At 48.8% G+C, this 21,193-nt stretch overlaps 1 protein-coding gene across 1 annotated transcript; it reads right to left on the bottom strand.

The window, feature by feature from the left end:
* Window positions 1–1,829: 1,829 nt before the first annotated feature.
* GCM1 (glial cells missing transcription factor 1) lies at window positions 1,830–20,213 on the bottom strand. Its single transcript, XM_075554061.1, has 5 exons — window positions 20,139–20,213; window positions 7,707–7,959; window positions 6,707–6,819; window positions 4,627–4,755; window positions 1,830–2,552 (listed from the first exon to the last, which is right to left on the bottom strand). Exons 1-5 carry the CDS (start codon window positions 20,211–20,213, stop codon window positions 1,830–1,832), a joined length of 1,293 nt encoding a protein of 430 aa, XP_075410176.1.
* Window positions 20,214–21,193: the final 980 nt, after the last annotated feature.

Raw genomic sequence — 21,193 nt, 5'->3', positions numbered from 1 at the left:
TCTTCCACAGAGCAGTGGGTGGTTCAGACTGCCAGTTGAGACATCCATTCGCGGCTGAGCACTCACCAGGACTTCTTTCTAACACAGCACACGCCCCTCAAAGTAGGCAGCTGGAAATCCCTACATGCTCATGTGGAACTGATGTACAAGCTGTTTAGAAAGGTACCTAATCGGGTGCCCTTTATATCCGGTCCTCTCAAATGTCTGGACCAGCACACAAGGGACTCACCGGAGGTACCCCAGGGAGGAGACCAGGAGCCCCTTGTGCACTTTTGAAACTTGTAGCACGTGTATTTACTACCACTCAAATGGGAATGTAAATCATTTATGAAAAAGAGACTTATCTCGTGATTTTCAGGTTCAAAGTCCAAGTTCACCTTTATTTGTAAAGTACTCCAGGCCATAAGAAGAAGAGATCTTCTAACGAAGGCTGGCCAGTAATGGCCACACTCTTTACACCACGCCTGGTGGTACGTGGTCCTCTATAAAGTGCGTCTTGTGACCTGGCACCCAGGGAGGCAGGTGCCGTACAGAACACAGATGAAGGGGACAAAACCCAAGGCCTCATGGGAAGGGGAGAAGGGGAGACACAGGAAGACACCCCATGGAGCTGGGTTACAGCCTCATATTAATGAGAGCATTTATTTTGTAAACAAACCCCATAAAGAGACAACTATATTAAGTCTCTCAGGTGTAAGCTCAGCTCTCCACACCCCAACAGCTCCATCTCCCTCTCCCTCAGTCCCTCCCTTCTCACAAGTTCCAAGATGTGGCTTGGGATCCCTGTTGTCAGCTGTTGAGTGGTGTCCAGACCTTGGAAATAGGATGTGTTTTCACTGAATGACATGTCGCGCCGTCCACACAACATTCCTGCTTGAATCCATGCTGGGACCGCTGTGTCTCTCCATATCCTTGAAGCTTTCCCTTGATTTTCCAGACCCTGCACCTTACCCAACATCACGTCCTTACGCCAAATGTCTCACCGCCCTTGTTTCTAACAAGAAAATTCTGGTGGCATTTCCTCTTCTAGACCCGCGTTTCCCTAAGTGTGAACTCCTGCCCGCGGGTGGGCGCCAGGGTGCAATGCCCACACATGATCCGGGAATAGGGGCTACAGTACAAACGTTTTTAATTGCCAGGAGAGCTCAGTGATTAAAAAAAAAAAAACGAGGCGGTAGACCAAATTAATTTGGGAATGCGTGTTCTCGACAGACTTACTTGTTCCGGTGGTCCCCGTGTATTCGGTATTCTTCACTGATATCTCAGTGTGGACGCAATGCTCTGTTTTGCATCTCAATTGTCGGGGATGCATCAGAGAGGATGGAGAGCCGACACAGAGAGCAAGCAGCGAGCCGAGGGCCCTGAATGATGGAAGAAATTGCAGAACAGGCTTCTCTTCACTTGGGACATTTCCATTTCTCATGAAGACTGGAGGCAGGAGGCCCAACAGGTTACGTTTTATGAGAAGGAACATCTCTAAGACCCGTGGTTCCCAACCTTCCTCAGGCCACAACCCTTTCATACAGATCCTCATGTTGGGGTGATGCCCAACCATAATATTATTTTCATTGCTACTTCATCACTGTCATTTTGCTCCTGTTATGAATCAGGTGACCCCTGTGAAAGGGTCATTTGACCCCCCAAAAGGGTCGTGACCCACAGGTTGAGAACCACTGTAAAATCTTCTCTCAGTTCCATCTGTGTCAGGATGGAATTAAGGGCAACAGTTCCGGCTGACTGTCTTTAGAACCTCTTCCCCTCCAGCATGCTTTGAGCTATCTCTCAAAAACAGCTTTTGTGATTGGGGCGGGATGTGCGTAGGACTCGGGTCACCTGAAGGGACAGAGGTTTGGAAGCATGTCACTGGTGCGGTGGTCTAAACCCACGCGGCCCGTGTCTCCATCCAAATCCCACTCGCTGTTCTTCCCTGGTAGGGAACACGGATGGTGAGGATGAGGGGTGTGGGTAAGGAGGAAAGGATCTTCCTGGCTGGGGGTGGAAGGGAAGTAGCTTTTCAAATCCCCGTGCACCTTCTCTTCATAAGGACCGGCCCCTGGATTTGGCCATGGCGGGTGACTGCTCAGTTTGGCTGCAGGCAGTTCCTGGGACTTCTGCTGGAAGCAGAGCTCTGCAGAGTGGAGGGAAGGGGCAAAGTCGTGAGGCCAGCTGGCAGGAGAAAACGGATAATAATTGGGGCAACATCTGCCAGTCAGAGGATGTCTCTCCAAAGCCACATGTTTATTCCATGCCTGCAGGGCGTCGTGATCCGAGGAGATTCCGGAGGCAGAAGGCTGAAGCAGGTCCGCACTATTGTAGAGCCCACTGTTGGACCATGCGCACATCTCATAGAGTTGAGAGGGGCCCAGCCTGGAAGGGGGATCCGCCAGAGCCGAGCTCAGCCCCAAACCATAACTCTTGGAGAAGGATACGCGACCATTCAGTGCCCTCTGCTGGGGACAGTGAGAAATGACAGCTCCACTGTAACTACCAGGCCATGGGACACCTTCCTGGAAAGGCAAACTCTCCCAATTCCGGGCTTCTCCTGGAAGAGACTGGAAAGGGAAAGGAAAGGGGGGGGAAGACTCATGTTAGTAAGTCCATTCAGTACAAAAGGGCTCCTCTGATTGTCTTCATTCCGCACACACACGACACAAGAGCAGCTTCACCCAGCTGCCCAAGATTCGCAAAACCAGGGCTTCCACGTGTCTTAAAGCTGTGGTGTAGTAAGAGCTGAATTTCCCTTTACTCTCAATGTGTTCTAGATGGTCCATCCTCAAGTGCAAATCGCATCTCCTAAGTGTCTTTGCAAAAAAAATTAAAACATGTAAAGAGCTCCCCAAACCAAACCAAACTCACGACCATTGAGTTGATGCTGACTCATGGCAAGCCAGCAGGACAGGGCAGACGTGACTTTCTGGATCTGTAACTCATTAGGGAACTAGAAAGCTCTTCTTTCTTCCAAGGAGCAGCCGGTGGTTTTGAACCGTTGGTCTGGTGGTTAGCAGTGCAATGTGTAACCGCTATTCCACCGGGCCTCATCTATAAGGAGCGATTCACGGGAAATGAAAATGCAGAATCGAATATTTATGGTATATTCAGTGCAGCTCGTAGGGTTTTCCTCCTCCCTCACCCCTTCCAAAATTGCCTTCTTTTCTGACTTTCTCTGTTCCAGTGGTGGCTGCAGTCTGAGAGATGGAAGTTGTTGGTTTGGGGGATTTCCTCTCATCCCCAAGAGACTTTATTTGCTCATAGGAATTCAGATGAATCAAAAATCGAATAAGAAGTAGTAGGTTAATTTCTTTCTTCCTCTCTTCCTCCTTCCTCCTTTCGTTTATTGTGGTTAAGATGAAGACTGTTAGAGAGCGTTTGCCAGTTCAGCATATCTTACACGGCCCAGCTCAGGGACACTGACTGCCTTCATCGTGTGGCACAACCGTCACCAAGCGACCAACTTATCCTTCTGTGGGGAGGAAATGTATTGTCCTGTGGGGCCAAACATCTCTCATTTACTCCTGGTCTCTGTTTGTCTTAAAGGAAACGATGAAGCAGAGAGAAGATGCAAACATAGACTGGACTTCATGGTGTGTCAAAGAATCTGGCTACGAATTAAAGGTGTGCTTGTGGTTATGTAAAGCTATCAGCGGAGGAGGAGCCCTGGCGGCGTTGTGGGTTATGTATGGGGTGACTAACCTAAAGATCAGCAGTTCAAAACCACCAGCTGCTCCTCGCACGAAAGATGAGGCTTTCTACTCCTGTGAAGAGTCACATTCTTGAAAACCCATGGGGCCGTTCTACTCTGCCCTAAAGGGTGGCTGTGTGTGAGAGCGGACTCAATGGGAGTGCTGTCAGCAGATGGGCTTGTGGGTGGAGGGTTAGGGTGGTGACCAGGTGAAATGGGAGGAAGTAAGTACCCTTTGGTTGTCCCGTAACTGAGAAAAGGAAGAAGGGACAAGCTACTTGGGTTCAGAAGCTCACATTTCCCAAAACAGACTCAAATGACATTTTCCCTTCTATCAGATGAGCAGGGCCATCATAAAGTGCCCTCACAGCCCCGAGGGACGGACCAGCTCCACCTCTGTTCTCCAGAAAATTACGGAGTACTACTGAATAGCAGCCAAAGAGGAACAACAGTTGTCCCAGTGAAGCAGGGAGACACACAAAGCCCGGCCCTAAGTGAGACGAGTCATCAGGAGCAAGGCGCCCTAGGCGAACATCATCTGCAGAAACTGCCTGCCCAGGCAACTTGCTGGGTGGACAACCCTGGGAGGCTGGGCCAAGGAAAACATGTTTGGGAGGGAATACAATTAGGGGGGGACGGAAAACCCATCAGGCTATTTTGTTTGTTTGTTTGTGGAAATAATATCCATCCATTGGTTCTGCTAGAACCAAAACTCTAGAGTACCAAGGAAGATGGCCCAGAGATGATAGGGGATGTATGGTTGGGCGCAGCTACACGATGCCTGTTACAAGGTAGCAAAAACGAGTGAACTGTCCTGGGGTAGGATGCTTGCTTTGGACCAGCTTGGCGGCATCCAACTTAGGTAAGGGAGCAGGGAATCCTCGCCCCCCTCCCCCACTGTGGGGTGGCAAGCTGCTGTGTGTTGTGACCATGCATGGGGCAGCTACCTTGATCTGTGAGCACCCCGTCAGCTTCCAAGAGGCCGAGGGGATTCTCCCGTGTGCTTTCTTCCTCGCCCTTCTGGCCTCTGCTTCCGCTTTGGTCTCCGGCTTGGGATGGTCATGCTCTCCCTTTGACTTCAATGGAAACAAGAGAATCAAAATGAGAGTGGGCGGCCCAGCCTGTAGGGGCTTTTCCTCGATGCCCTGCCCCACGACTAGATGGCGCTGTGCTTACCTCCTTAAACAAGACTGGACCATCCTCTTCAAGCTCTCCCCAAGGCACCGTGGAATTTCCTGCCTCCTCACCTTGCCCGGGATGCTCCCTCTCCTACGATCCTCCCGCCCACCTACCTGACACCAGGGTCCCGGTGAGCGTAAGTCATGTTTACGACACGCTCGCGACAGGATGCACAGGACACGGTTGGATGCACAAAATGCGTCCATCTCCTCCCATCTTCAGTACACCACAAACAGGGGCCCTCCGTTTACAGAATCGGGAACCGAGGCAGGGAGTGATGATATCACGTAGGTAGCCAACCATAGTGACTGGGGGAGGTCCCTAGCTAAGAGCAGATTGCCAAATATGCAAGAAGTTAGCGAAAAAGCCGCTGAAAATGTCCCATAGTTTAAGATCGGACATGGGGGCGGGGTGGGGGGGGGTTTGCAGAAATTGCCAAACTGTACAAATCAGGGCTTTTTGGGTGAGGGCAGACGTGCCATCATCTCACGGAGCCCAGTCCAGGCCATCGGAGGGGAAGGGTCCACCCTCTCATCATATTGACAGCACTGTCCCCATTAAACACTCTCTCTCTCTCTCTCTCTCCCTCTCTCTCTCTCTCTCTCTCTCTCTCTCTGTAGAGTTGACTCGCTCGCTCGCTGTAGAGTTACCGAGGAGACGTACCCCATGGGGTTTTCTCAGCTGTTATCTTGACAGAAGCTCATTGTTACGTGAATCTTCCATGGTGCGGCTGGCTGTGTTCACACCACTACCTTTACATTAGCAGTAAAGGGTCCCTGATGCACCCAGGGACCATCCACCCCCATTAGTAGCCCCTCATAATCAGAGGTTATGGGTAACTGGGGCTTTAGGGAATGGCGTGTTCTTTTCAGGCCTGCAGAGTTTGATTCTCAGAGAGCCCTGGGGCACAGTGGCTATGCACTGGCTGGGAACCACAGCAGCTCCCTGGGAGAAAGACGGGGCGATGTACACACACACACACACACACACATAATTATATTGGGGGCTTTTACAGATCTTATCACAATCCATCCATCCATTGTGTCAAGCACATGGGTACATAGGTTGCCATCATCCTTTTCAAAACATTTTCTTTCTACTTGAGCCCTTGGTATCTGCTCCACTTTATCCCCTCCCTCCCCCACTCTCCCACCCTTGTGAACTGATAAATTATAAATTACTATTATTTTCATATCTTACACTATCCACTATTTCCCTCAATCACATTTCTGTTGTTTGTCTTCCTAGGTGGGGGTGAGGTGGGGGCAGGGTTAATATGTCGATCATTGCGATCGGTTCCCCCTTTCCCCCCCTTCTCCCCCACCTTCTTCCTACCCTCATGGTGTCACCACTCCCATTATTGTTCCTGAGGGGTTTATCTGAACCAGTGTGCGTGCTCTGGTCTAGGCGGATTTGTAAGGTAGAGCTGGGGCCATGATAGTGGGGGGCTGGGTGTGGGAAGCATTAACAAACTAGAGGAATGTTGTGTGTTTTATAGGTGCTATAATGACGGGCTTTTACTCCCATAAACAGTTACAGTCTAGGGAACTGACGGGGCAGTTCGACCCTGCCCTGCAGCCTTGCCTTCAACTCAGGGTTTTGGAAACCCGGAGCTGGGTCAGATTAGCCATGCCTCCTTTGCTGTCGTCCTGGGGCCCCCAGCACAGTGCAGCCTGCAGATTTGTGCTCCCATCTGCCCTCTCCTTGCCCAGGTTTGGAACCGTACGGGGATGGCCCAGGTGTCCAGGCCCAGCACCACCTCAACCACCCACTGCGAAGCTCCTCGTTCTAAGGGAACGTGTGTGGGGTGAAAGAGACTGAGTCGTGGGACTCTAGCTGAAATCCAACCTGGAAAAAGATGTATGCTCCCTCATGCCTCCAGAAGTTGGTGACCGGGAAGCCCCCATGGCCTCGGCAAGGAATCAGTTGCAGGGGTGCGTCGCAGGTGGGACAGCGTTTCCCTGCAAAAGAGCAGAGGAGGGTGAGCCCGGCGGGAGGGGGCGGCGGGGAGCTGGACTCCAGGCAGCAGGACACCCACCTTCGCTCCCTTCCATGTTACCTCCCCGCCCCGGGAGGCCTGGCCACAGCAACAGCCCCGTCAAAGCACCCTAAGGAGAAAGGGCCCAGCCCTGCTCCACCTGTTCACCTGATATTCGAAATTCTTCATGGGGGAAAACCCTTTCATTTTTGGATGAGAAGAGAGGATCAAAGGGCAGGGCCAGGTGGGAGAGATAATACAACAACTTAGATTTTTTACTATCGAGTCAGTAGCAGATGCCAGATCCTGCCGAGAGAGTTTGGGAGCCAAAAGACGGAGAAATAACGTGAGGTGACTTGAGGTCTGAAGTGGGCCAAAAGGCACGGAGTTCACCGAGCACAATCCTGCGGTTTGGTGGGCATGGTACAAATCCATGAGTGTGTTAAGTGAGTCAGCTTCTACTTACGGGACTGTGGCATGAAACTCAGTGGCCTGGAATTCGGTCCAGCCTCCCCTGCCTTCCCATGGACCCTATGCAGGGAGCTCACACCGGGATGCATTCACCAAGATGCCAAGGGAAACGTGATGAGCTACTCTCTTCTGAACGTGGCATGGGTACCCATGAATGAGTACCACTTCCCCCTAGGACATCACTTCCTTCACAGAAGCCTCAGCCAAGGCAGTGCGTGTTAGCCCAAAGGGGTGGTTTTCACAGTGGGAGCTCAGGGCACAGCAGATCAGTGGGACAGATCCTGGGGTCCCAGCTCCTGCTGGCTCCCTTCCTAACGGCCTTCGTTTCCCCACCCTGGTGTGAAGTGGGACATGCAGGCACCCAGCAGCTCGTCCTGAATTGCTGCCAGCCCTACTCACTCTGCTGCTTCTGCCGGGCTTTGTCGCAGATGGCAGGGCGCAGGTAGACCTTGCGGTCCTCCTGGGCAGAGCAGCTTCCGCTGCACACCACCACTCCCAGGCAGGACTTCTTGAGGATGCGCGAGTTGTGGTTGTTGGTGTTGCGCATGGCCCAGCTGCTCAGGTGCCTCTGCGCGCTCCTGTCCTCTGAGCTGTAGATGTGCTTTGAAGAGGCGTCTGGCCACTCCTGGAACCAGTCTGTTTTCTCCACGACCTGCAAGAAACCCAAGGAATGTGGCGGCCATGATGCTAACTAGGAAGCACAGCCAACCAGCAAACAGTGAAGTCAGCAAACAGGAAGGATGGTTCACTCCTCTTGAGATGTTTGGAAAAGACGGGTCCCCAACCCTGTGCACACAGAGCAGAACATGGCCTGGATCGACACATCCCCCTGAGCAGTAGTAACACGCCCAACTCTTATGATCCCTTGGGTTATCGTTGGCTGAGTCTCAGAGGTAGACTGCCAGTCCCATCTTTCTAGCCTGTCTGCCTGTGGCCTGGCTGCTCCATTCAGCATCTTGGCACCATGCAAGCCTCCACAGAGAGACAGGTGGTAGCTGCCCATGAGGTGCCCTGGCCAGGACTCAAACTGGGTCTCCTGTACGAAAGGGGGCAGTTGTACCACTGAACTGCCACTGCTACCCCAGGAAAAGACGGGCTGTTGCCCTTTGGTGCTGTTGAGTCAATTCTGACTCACTTTGTTGTTAGGTACCATCGAGCCGGTGATGGCCCATAGCAACCCTGCTGTGTCAGTCAGGGTACTTTAGAGAAACAAATCCACAGAAACTCATATGTGTAAGAGAGAGTTTTATATAAGGGTGAGTACACATCAAGAAAACATCCCAACCCAGTGTTGCTCAAGTCCACAAGTCCAACATTAGCCCATTAACCCATATGTCCAACACCAGTCCACAAAGTCCTCCTCCATCTCACAAAACACAGACTATGATGACGACTGCAGGAGGAAAGTCAAATCAGTGAACGTATAAGCATCTCAGCACTGGCAGGGGTCTCCATACAGGTGTTCAATCACCCAGGGCTAAATTGGGGTAGGTCCATATGGCTTCTCCTTGGGGATGTCTCACAGGGAGTGAGCCTTGCCAGCTGAAGCAGGGAACTGGCTAAGGCAGCTGCACCCTGGTCCGACCAACAGAAAGCAAGAGACTGGAGACCTAGAAAGGCGAGGCTCACTGAGCCATTTATCCCTCCACCCTTCAATTAACCCCACATGTGTTTATCAGTCAGGTTGGCATAATAAACTACCTCACCTGTGTACAACAGAAGGAAATGCCACCTGGTCCGGTGCCATCCTCACAGTCGTTCCTGTCTTTGAGGCCATTGTTGCAGCCACTGTGTCCATCCATCTTGTCGAGGACCTTCTCTTTGTTGCTGCCCCTAAGTGTATGATGTCCTTCTCCTGGCACTGATCTCTCCTGACAACATGCCCAAAGCACCTGAGACGAAGTCTCGCCATCCTTGTCTCTAAGGAGCTCCCTGGCCGTACTTTGACTCATAGCGACCCCGTGTGACAGACCTTTAGGGTTTGCCCACACTGCTTTCTAGGACATAATCTTCATGGGAGAAGATTGGCAGGTCTTTCTTCTGTGAAGCCACAGGGTGGGGGTGGGTGGTTCAAACCATTAACCTTTTGGTTAATAGCTGAGCTCTTTGTATCCCCAAAGGCCTCGGATTCTGACAGTGGCATCAGAGAGCACAGCACAGCGGGCATGACCAACATGTCTACCCAACATTCAGTCCTTGACTGGGATCGGGGAGGAGGGGCATTCAGCCCTCTTGAGTCCTATGCAGTTGATGTTTCTCTACCATTTGTTGATAAAGTTAAAGTGATGGCCATTAAGCGTCAAGAATGTGTGGGGGTGGGAGAAGCAGTATTAGTGTCCTTTGGTACATTTACTGTGGCGGATTGTGTGGGGCATTCCTTCAGTCCACACTGTGGTTGCTGTGGCTGTGAAATAATCTCCTGTCAACTTGCAAAGGGGTGGTGCCTAGCCTGTCAATCAGGTCGCAGCTTGATGACCTCATTTGGAGAGGCAAAGGAGATAAATAGCTCACTGGAGGCTAGATAGACTCCCTCTGCCTTGTCTTCCTGCTGATGAGCCATATGGAGCTATGCTGATGGACCCAAAGCCCTGGACCTAGAGGAGCTATGCTGAGATGCTTCCACCGCCACAGTATCCACTGAACTTTCCACCCACTGGCCTGTGATCTTCCTGCATTCGGCATCACTGCCCATGTTGCATGAGTTGATCTGGACTGAGCTGGGATGTTTTCTTAATATACAATTACTCTTTGATATAAAGTCTCTATTACACACATATGAGTGTCTCTGGATTTGTTTCTCAAGTCTACCTGGACTAACACAGCTGCCTTATTTCAAACGCTGTGGGCTCATGCAAAGACACCAAAGACAAGCACTGGAGAGACTGGAAATCCCTGGCTAAGGAGGGTCCGGAGGGCCGTTCCCTCCCTCTGTGGACATTTTCTTTCGTTATCTACTCCCTGTACTCTGAGTCTCATGCATGACTGAGAACTACGGAAAGACTCACTTTTACTCAAAGCTGGTCAGTTCTTCTCTAGGACTGGCACGATATCCTGCGAATCAACATCTGACTACAGTCTTTTTTTTTTTTTTTTTTAAGTTAAGTAGCACACTGGCTACCATTACAGAACACTGTGATCCAAGACTCTGGAGAAAAATCCTGAGCCAAAGGAAGGGGCATGCAGAACAGAATGTCAATTCGCATTCCATTCCAGACTGTCTCAAGCCATGGAGGCAGGATGAGCCCCTGAAACTATCCACCAGCATCGTCCCCTGAAGACGTCCTTAAACCCCTTCTAGCTTAACTAGTAATGAACGTCTGTCCTGAGGCTTGTCCTCTTTTAAGGAAGTATCCCCCAAACCCACAACAAACCCCCCTGCCTAATGAGTCGATGCAGACTCACAGCGACCCTATAGCACTGCCCCGTGAGTTCTGAGACTGCAACTCCTTACAGGAGTACAAAGTCCTGTCGTTCTCAAGAAACTGACCATGTGGGATCAACTTGCTGACGATTCGAAGGTTAGAGAGGGAGCTTAGTGGGGAGAGAGTTTCCCTCCGTGGGGGAGGAACCAATTGGAAAGGGAAGATGAGAACGACTCTACAATTTGATGGACGTAACTGACGTCACTGTGCTGTCCGTGTAGAAATCGCTGGATTGGTGTGTATTTCGCCGTGTTTATATTGTAAACAAATGTTTAAAGGCAAAGGGACACATAATCCTTGTGGCACGATTATCGGGCTTTCTTGGTCTCTCTTTTCTATAAAATGGGGATAAGGACAGCATCAGCCAAGATTCGGTCTGAGGATTAAACATAATTGCATTCTAAGAAAAAAAATTCAGTAAAACAAAAGAAAACGTAGGCAGGGCCCTGTAGTGAATGATAAATAAATGCCAGTCACGGAGGTGGTCTCTCTGATTGCTAGGCCAGCTGCTGCATCAGGCAGAAGGGGCCTAAATCTTAAAGTGAGAGTCACTGAGCAGTCTCAGCTACCAACTCAGACAGTTTCCACCCCGGGCTCCCAGACCTGGCGAGGGGTGGGAGAACATTCTAGAAGGCTAGAATGCAGCATCTTTTTCGGGTGCCTCTCCTTTGTCTCCCCAGCAAGAAAGCACAGCACAGAACTTCACAAAGGAAATGGCAAAAGACTTTTGGAGGAAAAAAATTAAAAAGCAAATACCAAAGTCAGGGTAGATGGGCAGCCCGAAGAAGCTGGTATTGATTGACTTAGGCTGCAAGGTTAGAACTTGGCCACCTGAGTGTCCTTGCCTCTGAAGCCTCGTTTTCCTCATCTGTAAAATGGGGGGAGTGATCAAACCTGCCTCCCACGAGCTCCTGGAAGAGCAGGTGAGTCTTATAGAATGAGGGTTGCTTTAATGTCTCTGGAGACTGAGGTGGGTCTGAGAAAACACAAGTGAGAGGCTTTAAATGCATGAGGGGAGTTCCCCACGTAGTGCAAATAGTTAACATGCAGGTTAGGCATTTTCGGTTGGTCATTCAAATCCATCCACAGGCATTTGGAAGAAAGGCCTGGCGATCGGTTGTTGAAACGTCAGCCACTGAAAACCCCATGGAGCGCAGTGCTACCCAGAATCACTCGGGGTGGTCAAGTTAAAATCAACCAGGCAGCAGCTGGCTTTGGCTTGGGTTGGCGCTCAGGAGAGCAGAGACAAGGATAAAGAGTAAAACAGAGGCTTTCCAAGTTTTTGAGGTGAGGGCATCCCTTTAGATGGGCCAGCGTCAGAAAGGCCACCATGAACCAGCAGGCAGGAAAGCATCATGATTCAGGCAAACACTCCCTGCCTGTGGAGGAGAAATGGTCTCCACTGCTTGCTTTCCTAACTGCCCCTCCGCCTCGCACTCTAGCTACCCAGTGCCCTGGTTATCATGGGGCCACAGTGTTGCCCAGGTTACAAGGCCCTGGGAACAGAGTCGGGGGTCGCTGTATTCACGTCAACTAGCTGTTTTTTGGAATGCCTACGCCTCGTCTCTTGACCCGGGTATTTATTCAGTCAGTGTTGAACAGAGCAATCGAGAAAAACTAGCTCCCAATCACACGCAGGAACCCCAGTGTCAGACGGGTGGTGCTGAGTCCTGCGAGCCATTCAACTTCCAGCGTCAGAGGTAAAGTTTAAAAAGAGAGAATAATCATTGCTTAATCTTGTTTAGCGGAACCGTGAAAAAAAATCTCCTTCGTTTTAGATCTTTTGTTTATTTTAATTTCTAACTTTTCATGAGTCACTCTTTGTTTTCCTCTTGGTTAAGAAGTTTATCGTTTAAAGGGGCTCTGCCTAAGGGTTCCAACACGTACATGTAACTAACTTCTAGTTCATCATCTCATGAGGAACGCCTCATGGGAGGGTGTGTGTTTGTCAATGGCTATTTCCATGACTTCAGAGTGTCATTTGTCCACAAAGAGATCTAATCCTCCAATGTAATCAAAATATCTTCAACTGTGCAGCTCCACAGAGAATCACCCCTTCACTCCCTCTTCACTCTTGTTTACAGAACGATTTGGATTTCCTCTAATAGGGTATCTTAAGGATCAAATTGGGAGTCGCGGTGGCACAGTGGGTCAGGGGTGGGCTGTTAACAGAGAGCTGGGTGGTTTGAAGTCTCCAGCACTCGGTGGGAGAAAGATGTGTCAGTTGGCTTCTGTACAGTTCACCTTGAATGCCCTCTGGGGCAGTTCTAGTCTGTCCGACAGAGCCTCAGTCAGCTGCAATGGATACAATGGCAACTTGACATGCTTGTTTGCTTGAGAACCAAGCTTCAGGTTTGGCTGTTAAGTTTGTGCTTCATTTTTGCTCAATCTAAGTTCATGCGACATGGCCCTGCTCAGTACTCGCCCTCATGAAGGAAACGCAGAAGATAGGGGTGCCATAGCCAAGAGTGGTAAAGAAACTAGGTGGTGCCCAGCTGTCAGACAGAATAGCATCCGGAGTCTCAAAGGCTCGTTTCCAAACAGGCCACCAACTAAGTGAGACATCGATGAAGTCCACATGGAAGTAGCACATCAACATCAGTCGCCGAAGGATTGAAGGATTGTAAATCATAAAGGACAAAGACAGAATAGTGTCAGAGCCTAAATTGTGAGCATCGGGTTTGCAGAAGGCCATGGATGGCAGTGGGAGCCCAGGATACATTTGTGGGGTCTTCATAGGAAATAAGCCTCTGGTGATTTCCAAGAATTATATGTTATAGAATCCAAATTTGAAGGAGGGAATAACATCAGGGAGTAAATTGTGAGATTCTGGTGTGCAGAAAGCTCTGGATGCTAGTGGAACCCCAAAGCAGGATCTATCTAGACAGGAAATAAGCCTCTAATGATTTCCCCCTAACCATAATTGAGGGATGGCAATGACCTGGGTACAAGACAGAGTATTGGGGAAAGGACTAGAGTAGATTAAAATAAATCTGAGGAGAAAGGAATCAAACAGCTTGTTGTTGTGTAAAATAAATTTTGATTAAGGCTAAGACTCCCTATATATAGTGAAATTAAAAAGATTCATACAGTAAACAGGTGCCAAAAGTGTCTACATTACTGCTATTACATTAAAACTGATTTTCACTTAGAGTCCCCTCTCAGCAGATTTTTTAATGATAAAAATAGGCTATTAATTGCTTATAAAAACATTTCCAGCTAAAATAGGGAAAGCAAACAGACGCACTTAAAGTAAACTAGAAAAGAAATGTTATTTATGGAAAATAGGAAAGGAAAAAAACCCCACACATTTTGTGTGGCACGTTTTTCAAAAACGTAATCTCTTCTGGTCCAAGGGGAAACCAAACTGGAAGTGGTAATGACTGAGAGAAATTCAATTGAGCAAAATTCTCCTGCCTTAATTCAAGCCTTATTCCTTGGGGAATTCTGTAACTTCCTAGCTGCATAAAGGCTCCTTAGTTGCTCAAACGACATGAAAGACGGCCCAGACAATCCCAATGCCAACTCTCTCCATCATCTGTCTGTCTCTCTTCTGTTCCTTCTTCATTCTATCCAGCTAAACAAAGGACTTGCTGGGACTGGCCCAGAAGAGTCTAAACTACCTGCTCCCTCATCACACTGGAAACAGAAAGGCAGAGGAATCCCTGCCCCAAGAGTGGGGACTCAATAATCATGGACGCTCAGATGGAGGGACCTCTCCCAGGCTGCTTCAAATGACCTGGAGACCAAGGCGAATGCCAGCCTAAAAGGGTGAGCTCATGGGCATCACCATAGGAGTCGCATTCATGTGACCGGATCACGCGGTCAGATAATCATTGACAAGAAATCTAGACTCTGGGTTACCTGTTGGCTCCCTCCCTCAAGCCACGACTCATCCGACTATTCCAGCTGTGCGTTGTGATTGCTTACGTTCAGCTACATTGACTGAGAGAGAGCATTCCAGTCCTCACTATGGTTTCCAAGTTGAGTTCAACTATGCAGATGCGAAGGACACTTTCAGCCATGTGTCTGACCTAAAACTGCGGGGGTCTCGGGGAGTTTGCCAGCTGGGGTGCATTGGGCCATCTGCACCACCATGATTCCTCGAGTGCAGTGTTTCCCAGTGGCACTGTCCCCCTTTCTGAGACGATACATTTTTATAGACGTAAGAAGCCTCATCTTTCTCCCCCAGAGAGGCTGGTGAATTTGAACTGCTAACCTTGCCATGATCAGCCCGATGCTTAACCACTGCGCCACAAAGGCCCCTCTGCAAAAGCAGATACCTAGCCTTTATCTGTGCCCTGGACTTCCAAAAGAACAAGCAACTCGGTATTGGAAGAAGTACAGGCAGAAGGCTCTTTAGCAGCAAGGCTAGTGAGACTTCGTGTCCCGTATTTTGGACATGTCGTCAGGCGAGCACAGTCCCTGGGAAGGACGCCGTGCTTGGTGCAGCAGAGGGGCAGTGAAAAAGAGGAAGCCCCTTGACGAGAAGGACTGACACCGTGGCTGCACCATGGGCTCAGACATATGAACAATTGTGAGCCTGGCGCAGGATGGGGCGGAGCTTCACGCTGCTGTTCACAGGGCCACCATGAGCTGGAACCGGCTCGATGGTACCTGACACCACCGCCACCAGGCTACAGTACCATAGCCAGGCAGAGAATAGTTTTTCATTGCCAGGGGGCATTGAGTAATTTCACCCCCACCCCCCGTCCCCTGAACAGGGACCAATAGTCCAAATAAGTGTAGTAGTCTATGCTCTGGAGCCACTAGCTGCTTTTAGGCAGACTACATAGGAGAAAAGGAATGGATATTCTAACTACTTTTTAGCCAGGAAAAAAATCAGAGACATTTCCCAGGGAAACAGGACTCCTTAAGATTTACTGTCAGTGCGGATGAAAGTGCAAGCCTCTCTAGGAGGATGTAAGCCTTGTTGTTGATGGGGCGAAGACTTAGCCAGCACCACGGTTTCCTGCAGAGAACAGACAAACCCTAAAGCAATTATACGGCAGATGTCCTTGGGCTGACAGGTAACACCTTCTCATGGATTCTCCCTTTTCACTCATCTTAAAGCTGCTTCCATTTTTAATATCTTCTGATTCCTTTTCAATTGAGGTTTTTCTCTGTTTTGTTTTGTTGATTTGCTTCCTGCTTATGTTTTGTAGGATTTTCTGTACATGAGATCCAGGCTAGGGACAGTGACTGGGTCAATAATTACCCAGGGACATGGCAAGGGAGCATTGGAGGAAATAGGGAGCTAGTAAAAATGAGTACAAGAAGCAAATGTTCTAAAATTGAACCGTGGTGAATAATCAGAGTAGTCGTCATATGATCTCACGATTGAATTGCATGACATGTGAACTGCCTGCCAAGAAGACTTTTCAAAAGCAAACCAAACAATGAGGAAATTTCAGAAACCCACAAGGCAGTTCCACCACTCAGTCAAAATCAACTCGATGGCAGTGAACTTTGGTTTGACTGTGTTTCAAAAATCTCTTCAAGACATTTTTATTACTCATTTCCACTCATTCCTGATCCGACTCCAGAGCCAGGATAACCCCAGGTCAGGATGAGCCGTCTCTGCTCAGAAGGGATGATTGCCGCTCTCATCACTTCCCTGGCATGTTTAACAAATGGAAGGGCATGAAGCCATCCGTGAGCAATCGCAGTATTTTTCCATGAATTGCAAATTATACATTTCTCAGGCTGAAACGTGTACTTTTGTCAGACGTTTACCATGCAATGTCTTGAGTGGCTAAGAATTCTTAAGAATTCAAGTTGGAATGAGTGGTTCACCTTCTCTCACTTACGGCTCTGTTGAACCCTGAGGATCCTGCACTCCAGAATTGTGTGCTAGTACCCAGTGCTGCCCACCACTTCAGGAAGTCCTTAGACCCATAAAACCTCTGCCCTAGACCCATAAAACCTCTGCTCTAGGCTGGAGTCTTAAAGGCTTGAAGATAAACAAGCAGCCATGTAACTGAAAAGCAACAAAGTCTACATGGAAGAAGCACACCAGCTGGTGTGATCATGAGGTGTCAATGGGCCCAGGTATCAGGCATTAAAGACCCAGAACAAAAGAAATCATATCATTGGGAACGAGGGCGTGTGCAGAGTGGAGACCCAAAGCCCATCTGTAGACAATTGGACAGCCCCCTACAGAAGGATCACAAGGAAGAGACAAGCCAGCCAGGGTGCAGCCAGCCAGGGTGCAGCCAGCCAGGGTGCAGCCAGTCAGGGTGCAGTACAGCACTGATGAAAACACAACTTTCCTCTAGTTTTCTTTAATGCTTCTAACCCCCTACTATCGTGACCCCAAGTCTACCTTACAAATCCAGCTAGACCAGAGCATGTACACTGGTACAGATAAGAGCTGGAAACACAGGAAATCCAGGACAGATAAACGCCTCATGGCCAACAATGAGAGTAGCGATGCCAGGGCAGGAAGGGGAAGGGGGAGAGAAGAATGGGGGAAACCGATTACAATGATCTACATATAACCCCCTTCTGGGGGGATGGACAGAAAAGTGGGTGAATGGAGACATTGGTCAGTGTAAGAAATGAAATAATAATAATAATTTGTAAATTACCAAGGAGTCATGAGAGAGGGAGTGAAAAAAATGAGGAGCTCATACCAAGGGTTCAAGTCGAAAGAAAATGTTTTGAAAATGATGATGACAACATATGTACAAATGGAGTGTGAAAAGAGCTGTATGAGCCCCCAATAAAATGAGTTAAGAAAACCAACCCTCTGCTCTATAGCCTAGTAACACATCAGTTATGGTCCCTCCTAGCTCATTGTCTCATGCCAGAGGTCTTAGCCATCTAAGGCACAATAATTGGTCTCTGTTCTTCTGGCACTGAAGAAGAAAGAGAACCAGCAATAGGAGGAGTTTAGAGAATGTGCCAAATTGCTTCCACGAGCAATGGCCTCCTTTACCAGGAGACCAAAAGCACTTGATGGAACCCAGCTTGCACTCCTGAACGTTTGATCCAAGATTCTATAGAAAGATCCTGATCAAACGGGGGACATGCAGTACAGAATTTCAGACTCTTGTAGGCTCCAAGCATTCTGGAGCCATGGAGGAGAGAGGAGCCCCTGAACCTATTGCCCTGAGGCCCCGGATAAACCCTGACGTCATCTTAGAAAGCAAGCACAGGGTAGTTGAAGCAGTACAGAATGCCTTGACCGTCGTGCTCTAGGAATATAAGATGAAGCTGACCATAGCAACGTGAAGGATTGCATAAGAAACTTCGGAGTGTATGTCAACGAGGGCAGACAGACGTGGGAAAGGAGGGTGTGGATGGTAGCATAACTCACATGTAGAGAGGGTTGACTTGGTATGTTTGTTCTGCTGTGACTATTCTCGACAATAACAATGATCAAAATCAAAAACTAAACTAAAACCCTGTCCTGGGATGAGGCATCCCAAAGTCTTACATGCCTGCTTACTGCAACTCTTGATTTTCTGCATTGCCGCCTTCTGTTTGGGGGCTGGAGCCATGGTGGCAAAGTGGGTTACATGTTGGGTCAATCACCGCAAGGTCAACAGTTTGAACCTACCAGCCGAATTGTAGGGGAAAGAAGAGGCTTTGTGTTTCTAGAAATACCAACCCTCTCAGAGGCACACAAGTACAGCTCTTCTCTGCCCCGTAGGTTTGCTAGGAGTCATCGGCCTCGACTCGGTGGCAGTGAGGTTTGGTATTTGGGGGACATGAGGACGAGGTGGAGATTATTGTCATTCATGTTCTGCAGGACTCCATCGTAAAACTTGGGGCTTATTATTCATGATTCTTCAGCCAGTGTGTCAGTTTGCAAAGATCGAAGATCTCCCCCAAGTCTGTCACTGTTCTGTTTCAGAAATCATGGACAAGGAAAATGTGATTAGAGTTTATTTTTTGTTTGGTTCTTTAAATACGCAACAGGGAATGGGGGCTGGTGGGGAAGGGTGGAAGGAAGCTGATCAGGAAGGATAGGCAGAAACGTCAGTATGGTTTCCTGTGAGTTAGGAGTCATCGTTAAAGTAGGTTTTTAAAATTTCCCCCACCCCTGCTACAATAACTCTGTCATACTAAGAGCCACCACACACGCAAATCCCTGTGATGAATGCTTGTGAGATTTGGCTGGGCTGTACTGAACATCCTTTCGAGCATAGAGGAGTCCCTGGGCACCAGAATGATGAAGTACTCAGCCACCAATGGAGAGGTTGGCAGTTCTAACCCACTCAGAGGTGCCTGGGGAGACAGGCCTGGTCATCTGCTTCTTGAAACCCCGATGGAAGTTCTCCTCTGCCCATGTGAGATGCAAGAGACACACTTTGTCCTACGGCTGCCCCAAGAGCTATCCCCAAGGGAGGCTATGGAAGGATTTAAGGGGAATCATAATTCTTACAAAATGTCAAAAGTCTACTCGAGTGGAAACTTGAATGGGTTACAAATTATGACTAGGGAAAGCCCCACTGCCTTTGCTGGACTCAACATAACTCAAATGCCTTGTATCCCGGAATGAGGCAGACTAGATTGACCTGCTCATTGTTGGTCACGATGGCCTCTGGTCCCCGCAGTCCTAGTGACCTTTTCAAACAACTTCCAGGGAGAACAGCCTCCCGAAACAACGAATGTTTCCAGCCAAACTCAAAAGCTTAAATGCAATATCCAAAAATAAAAGTGAGGAAAATAGGAAATGCAAGTCACTCTATTAAGAGAAACCACGGAATCAGAGATTATGGTAACAACAGAGGAACCATTTAAAAGAGGAGAGCAAGGATGGCCGCAGAGCTTGCAGAATGCAATGAATTATCCTGGGAGGGTGCATGTCAAAATTGTTGAACGGATACATATCTTCCCCCCAAATCAATAGTCACTCTAGAAAGACAATGGTTGAGTCAAAAGTCACTCGAGCTGGAAAGTAATGCAGTTCATATTGATTATATATTATTTATAAACATGTACAAGTTGGAGAAGAATACCCCAGGTCCTACTAGAGCACAAGCACTTGGACATTCCGGTTATAGATTTCGTTTTTGAGATCATGATGAGCTCAAATAAAGTTGTATGGAGATGTGTGCATAATAATCAGTCTATCCCCAGGCAACAAGATGATCACAGATCTCATGATCCCAGCTAGCTCTGGCGAGGGAAGCCTCAGCAAAGCCTACCCTGGAAAGGCAAGAAATTAACCCTGTCCTTGTCCTGGTTGATAACTGGAGAAGTCTGGCAGGGAAAGAAGCCCGCCATTCCAGGTGCTTGGCGTCTCCTCTTAACATTATGCAGCTAGGTGCCCAGCTGAAGCTCGGGGACCACCCAGGTCCAGCACCCAGGATGGTGACCAGTTTTCTTCTAGGACTTTGTGGATTAATAAAGCTTAATAGCCAAATGTTGAAGGCAGATTCTTACACCAAGTGCATACCTGTGGCAGTATCATATCGTTAATATCCCACTTTAATATCTCTTTGTCTTCACAATCCACGTCCTCTGGTTCCATGATAAGGTAAGGCCACCCACTGGGAGTCGTTTCTTCAACTCTGCTCAGCAGTGTCTGAGGATTTTGCTTTCCAAAGTTTGGACGCGGTCAAGATGAGCCCACTCACGCAGTTCAGATCGGAAGATGGTTTTCTGATCCTAAAATAATAAGAATAGCAATACTAATACCAGCTGCTAAAGAGATAAAGATCAATACTGGTTGGCAACATATAACTGATTTACTTTTTGAAGCACCACCATATGAACGAAAGACCAAATGTAAAGGACGTGAAAAAGCTTCCTGGAATCAAGCCTGGCCATTGGGTGCCAGTGGAGCCCCGATGGCAGCACTGGTTAACACACTCAGCGACAAACTGAAAGGGCGGACGTTCGACCCCACACAGAGGCCACCAGCGATCTACTGAGACATCCACCGCTGAAAACTCAGCAGAGCACGGTCCTATTCTGTCACCTGGGGACCACCAAGAGTCGGAGTGGACGACGGGGCACAGCGTCCACAGCCTTGGCCTGTGGCTCCCAGTGTCCTTTGTCACTGCTTCCTGGCTTCAGGAGGGATCAGTGTCAAGGGCAGACACGGCGGGAAGGACAGCTCATTGGATACTGTTTCCACAGGAATGCTTTCATCTACCAGCCAGCTCAAGGTGAAGCTACAAGAGGGGAATATCGCAACCAGATGCATCTCAACATGATTGTTTTTTTAAAAACCTAATTTCCAAGGCGACACATTTTAGCCCCCCCGCAATAAACCCATGATCACTTTATATCTTTATACAACCTCTGACATTTTCAGTCAAATACGACTTCACTGTGGGGGCTGTTCTGGCACCGAAGGGTGCTTGGTGGCATCCCTCAATTTTGGAAACAGAAAGAAAAAGCAAAACAAAACAAAAACACATTGCCTATTGTCACTTGGGCCACAAACATTGCCCCAATGGTATGAAAAATGTTGTTAGCTGCCCTCACGCCTGTTCCAACGACCGG

Source organism: Tenrec ecaudatus, chromosome 7 (assembly GCF_050624435.1).
Source record: "Tenrec ecaudatus isolate mTenEca1 chromosome 7, mTenEca1.hap1, whole genome shotgun sequence".
Lineage (NCBI taxonomy): Eukaryota > Metazoa > Chordata > Mammalia > Afrosoricida > Tenrecidae > Tenrec > Tenrec ecaudatus.
The sequence above is the reverse complement of the archived record's forward strand: the minus strand, read 5'-3'. Positions and strand labels throughout refer to the sequence as shown.

What these genes read in the sequence shown, in the direction of transcription:
- GCM1 (XM_075554061.1), bottom strand. Translation starts at nt 20,213, where the DNA reads ATGGAACCAGAGGACGTGGATTGTGAAGACAAAGAGATATTAAAGTGG. An exon ending in ACGATATGATACTGCCACAG is followed by an intron (nt 7,960 to 20,138) that starts GTATGCACTTGG and finishes GGTTTCTTGCAG; the next exon opens with GTCGTGGAGAAAACAGACTG. An exon ending in CGGGGTGCTCACAGATCAAG is followed by an intron (nt 2,553 to 4,626) that starts GTAGCTGCCCCA and finishes TTCCCTTTCCAG; the next exon opens with TCTCTTCCAGGAGAAGCCCG.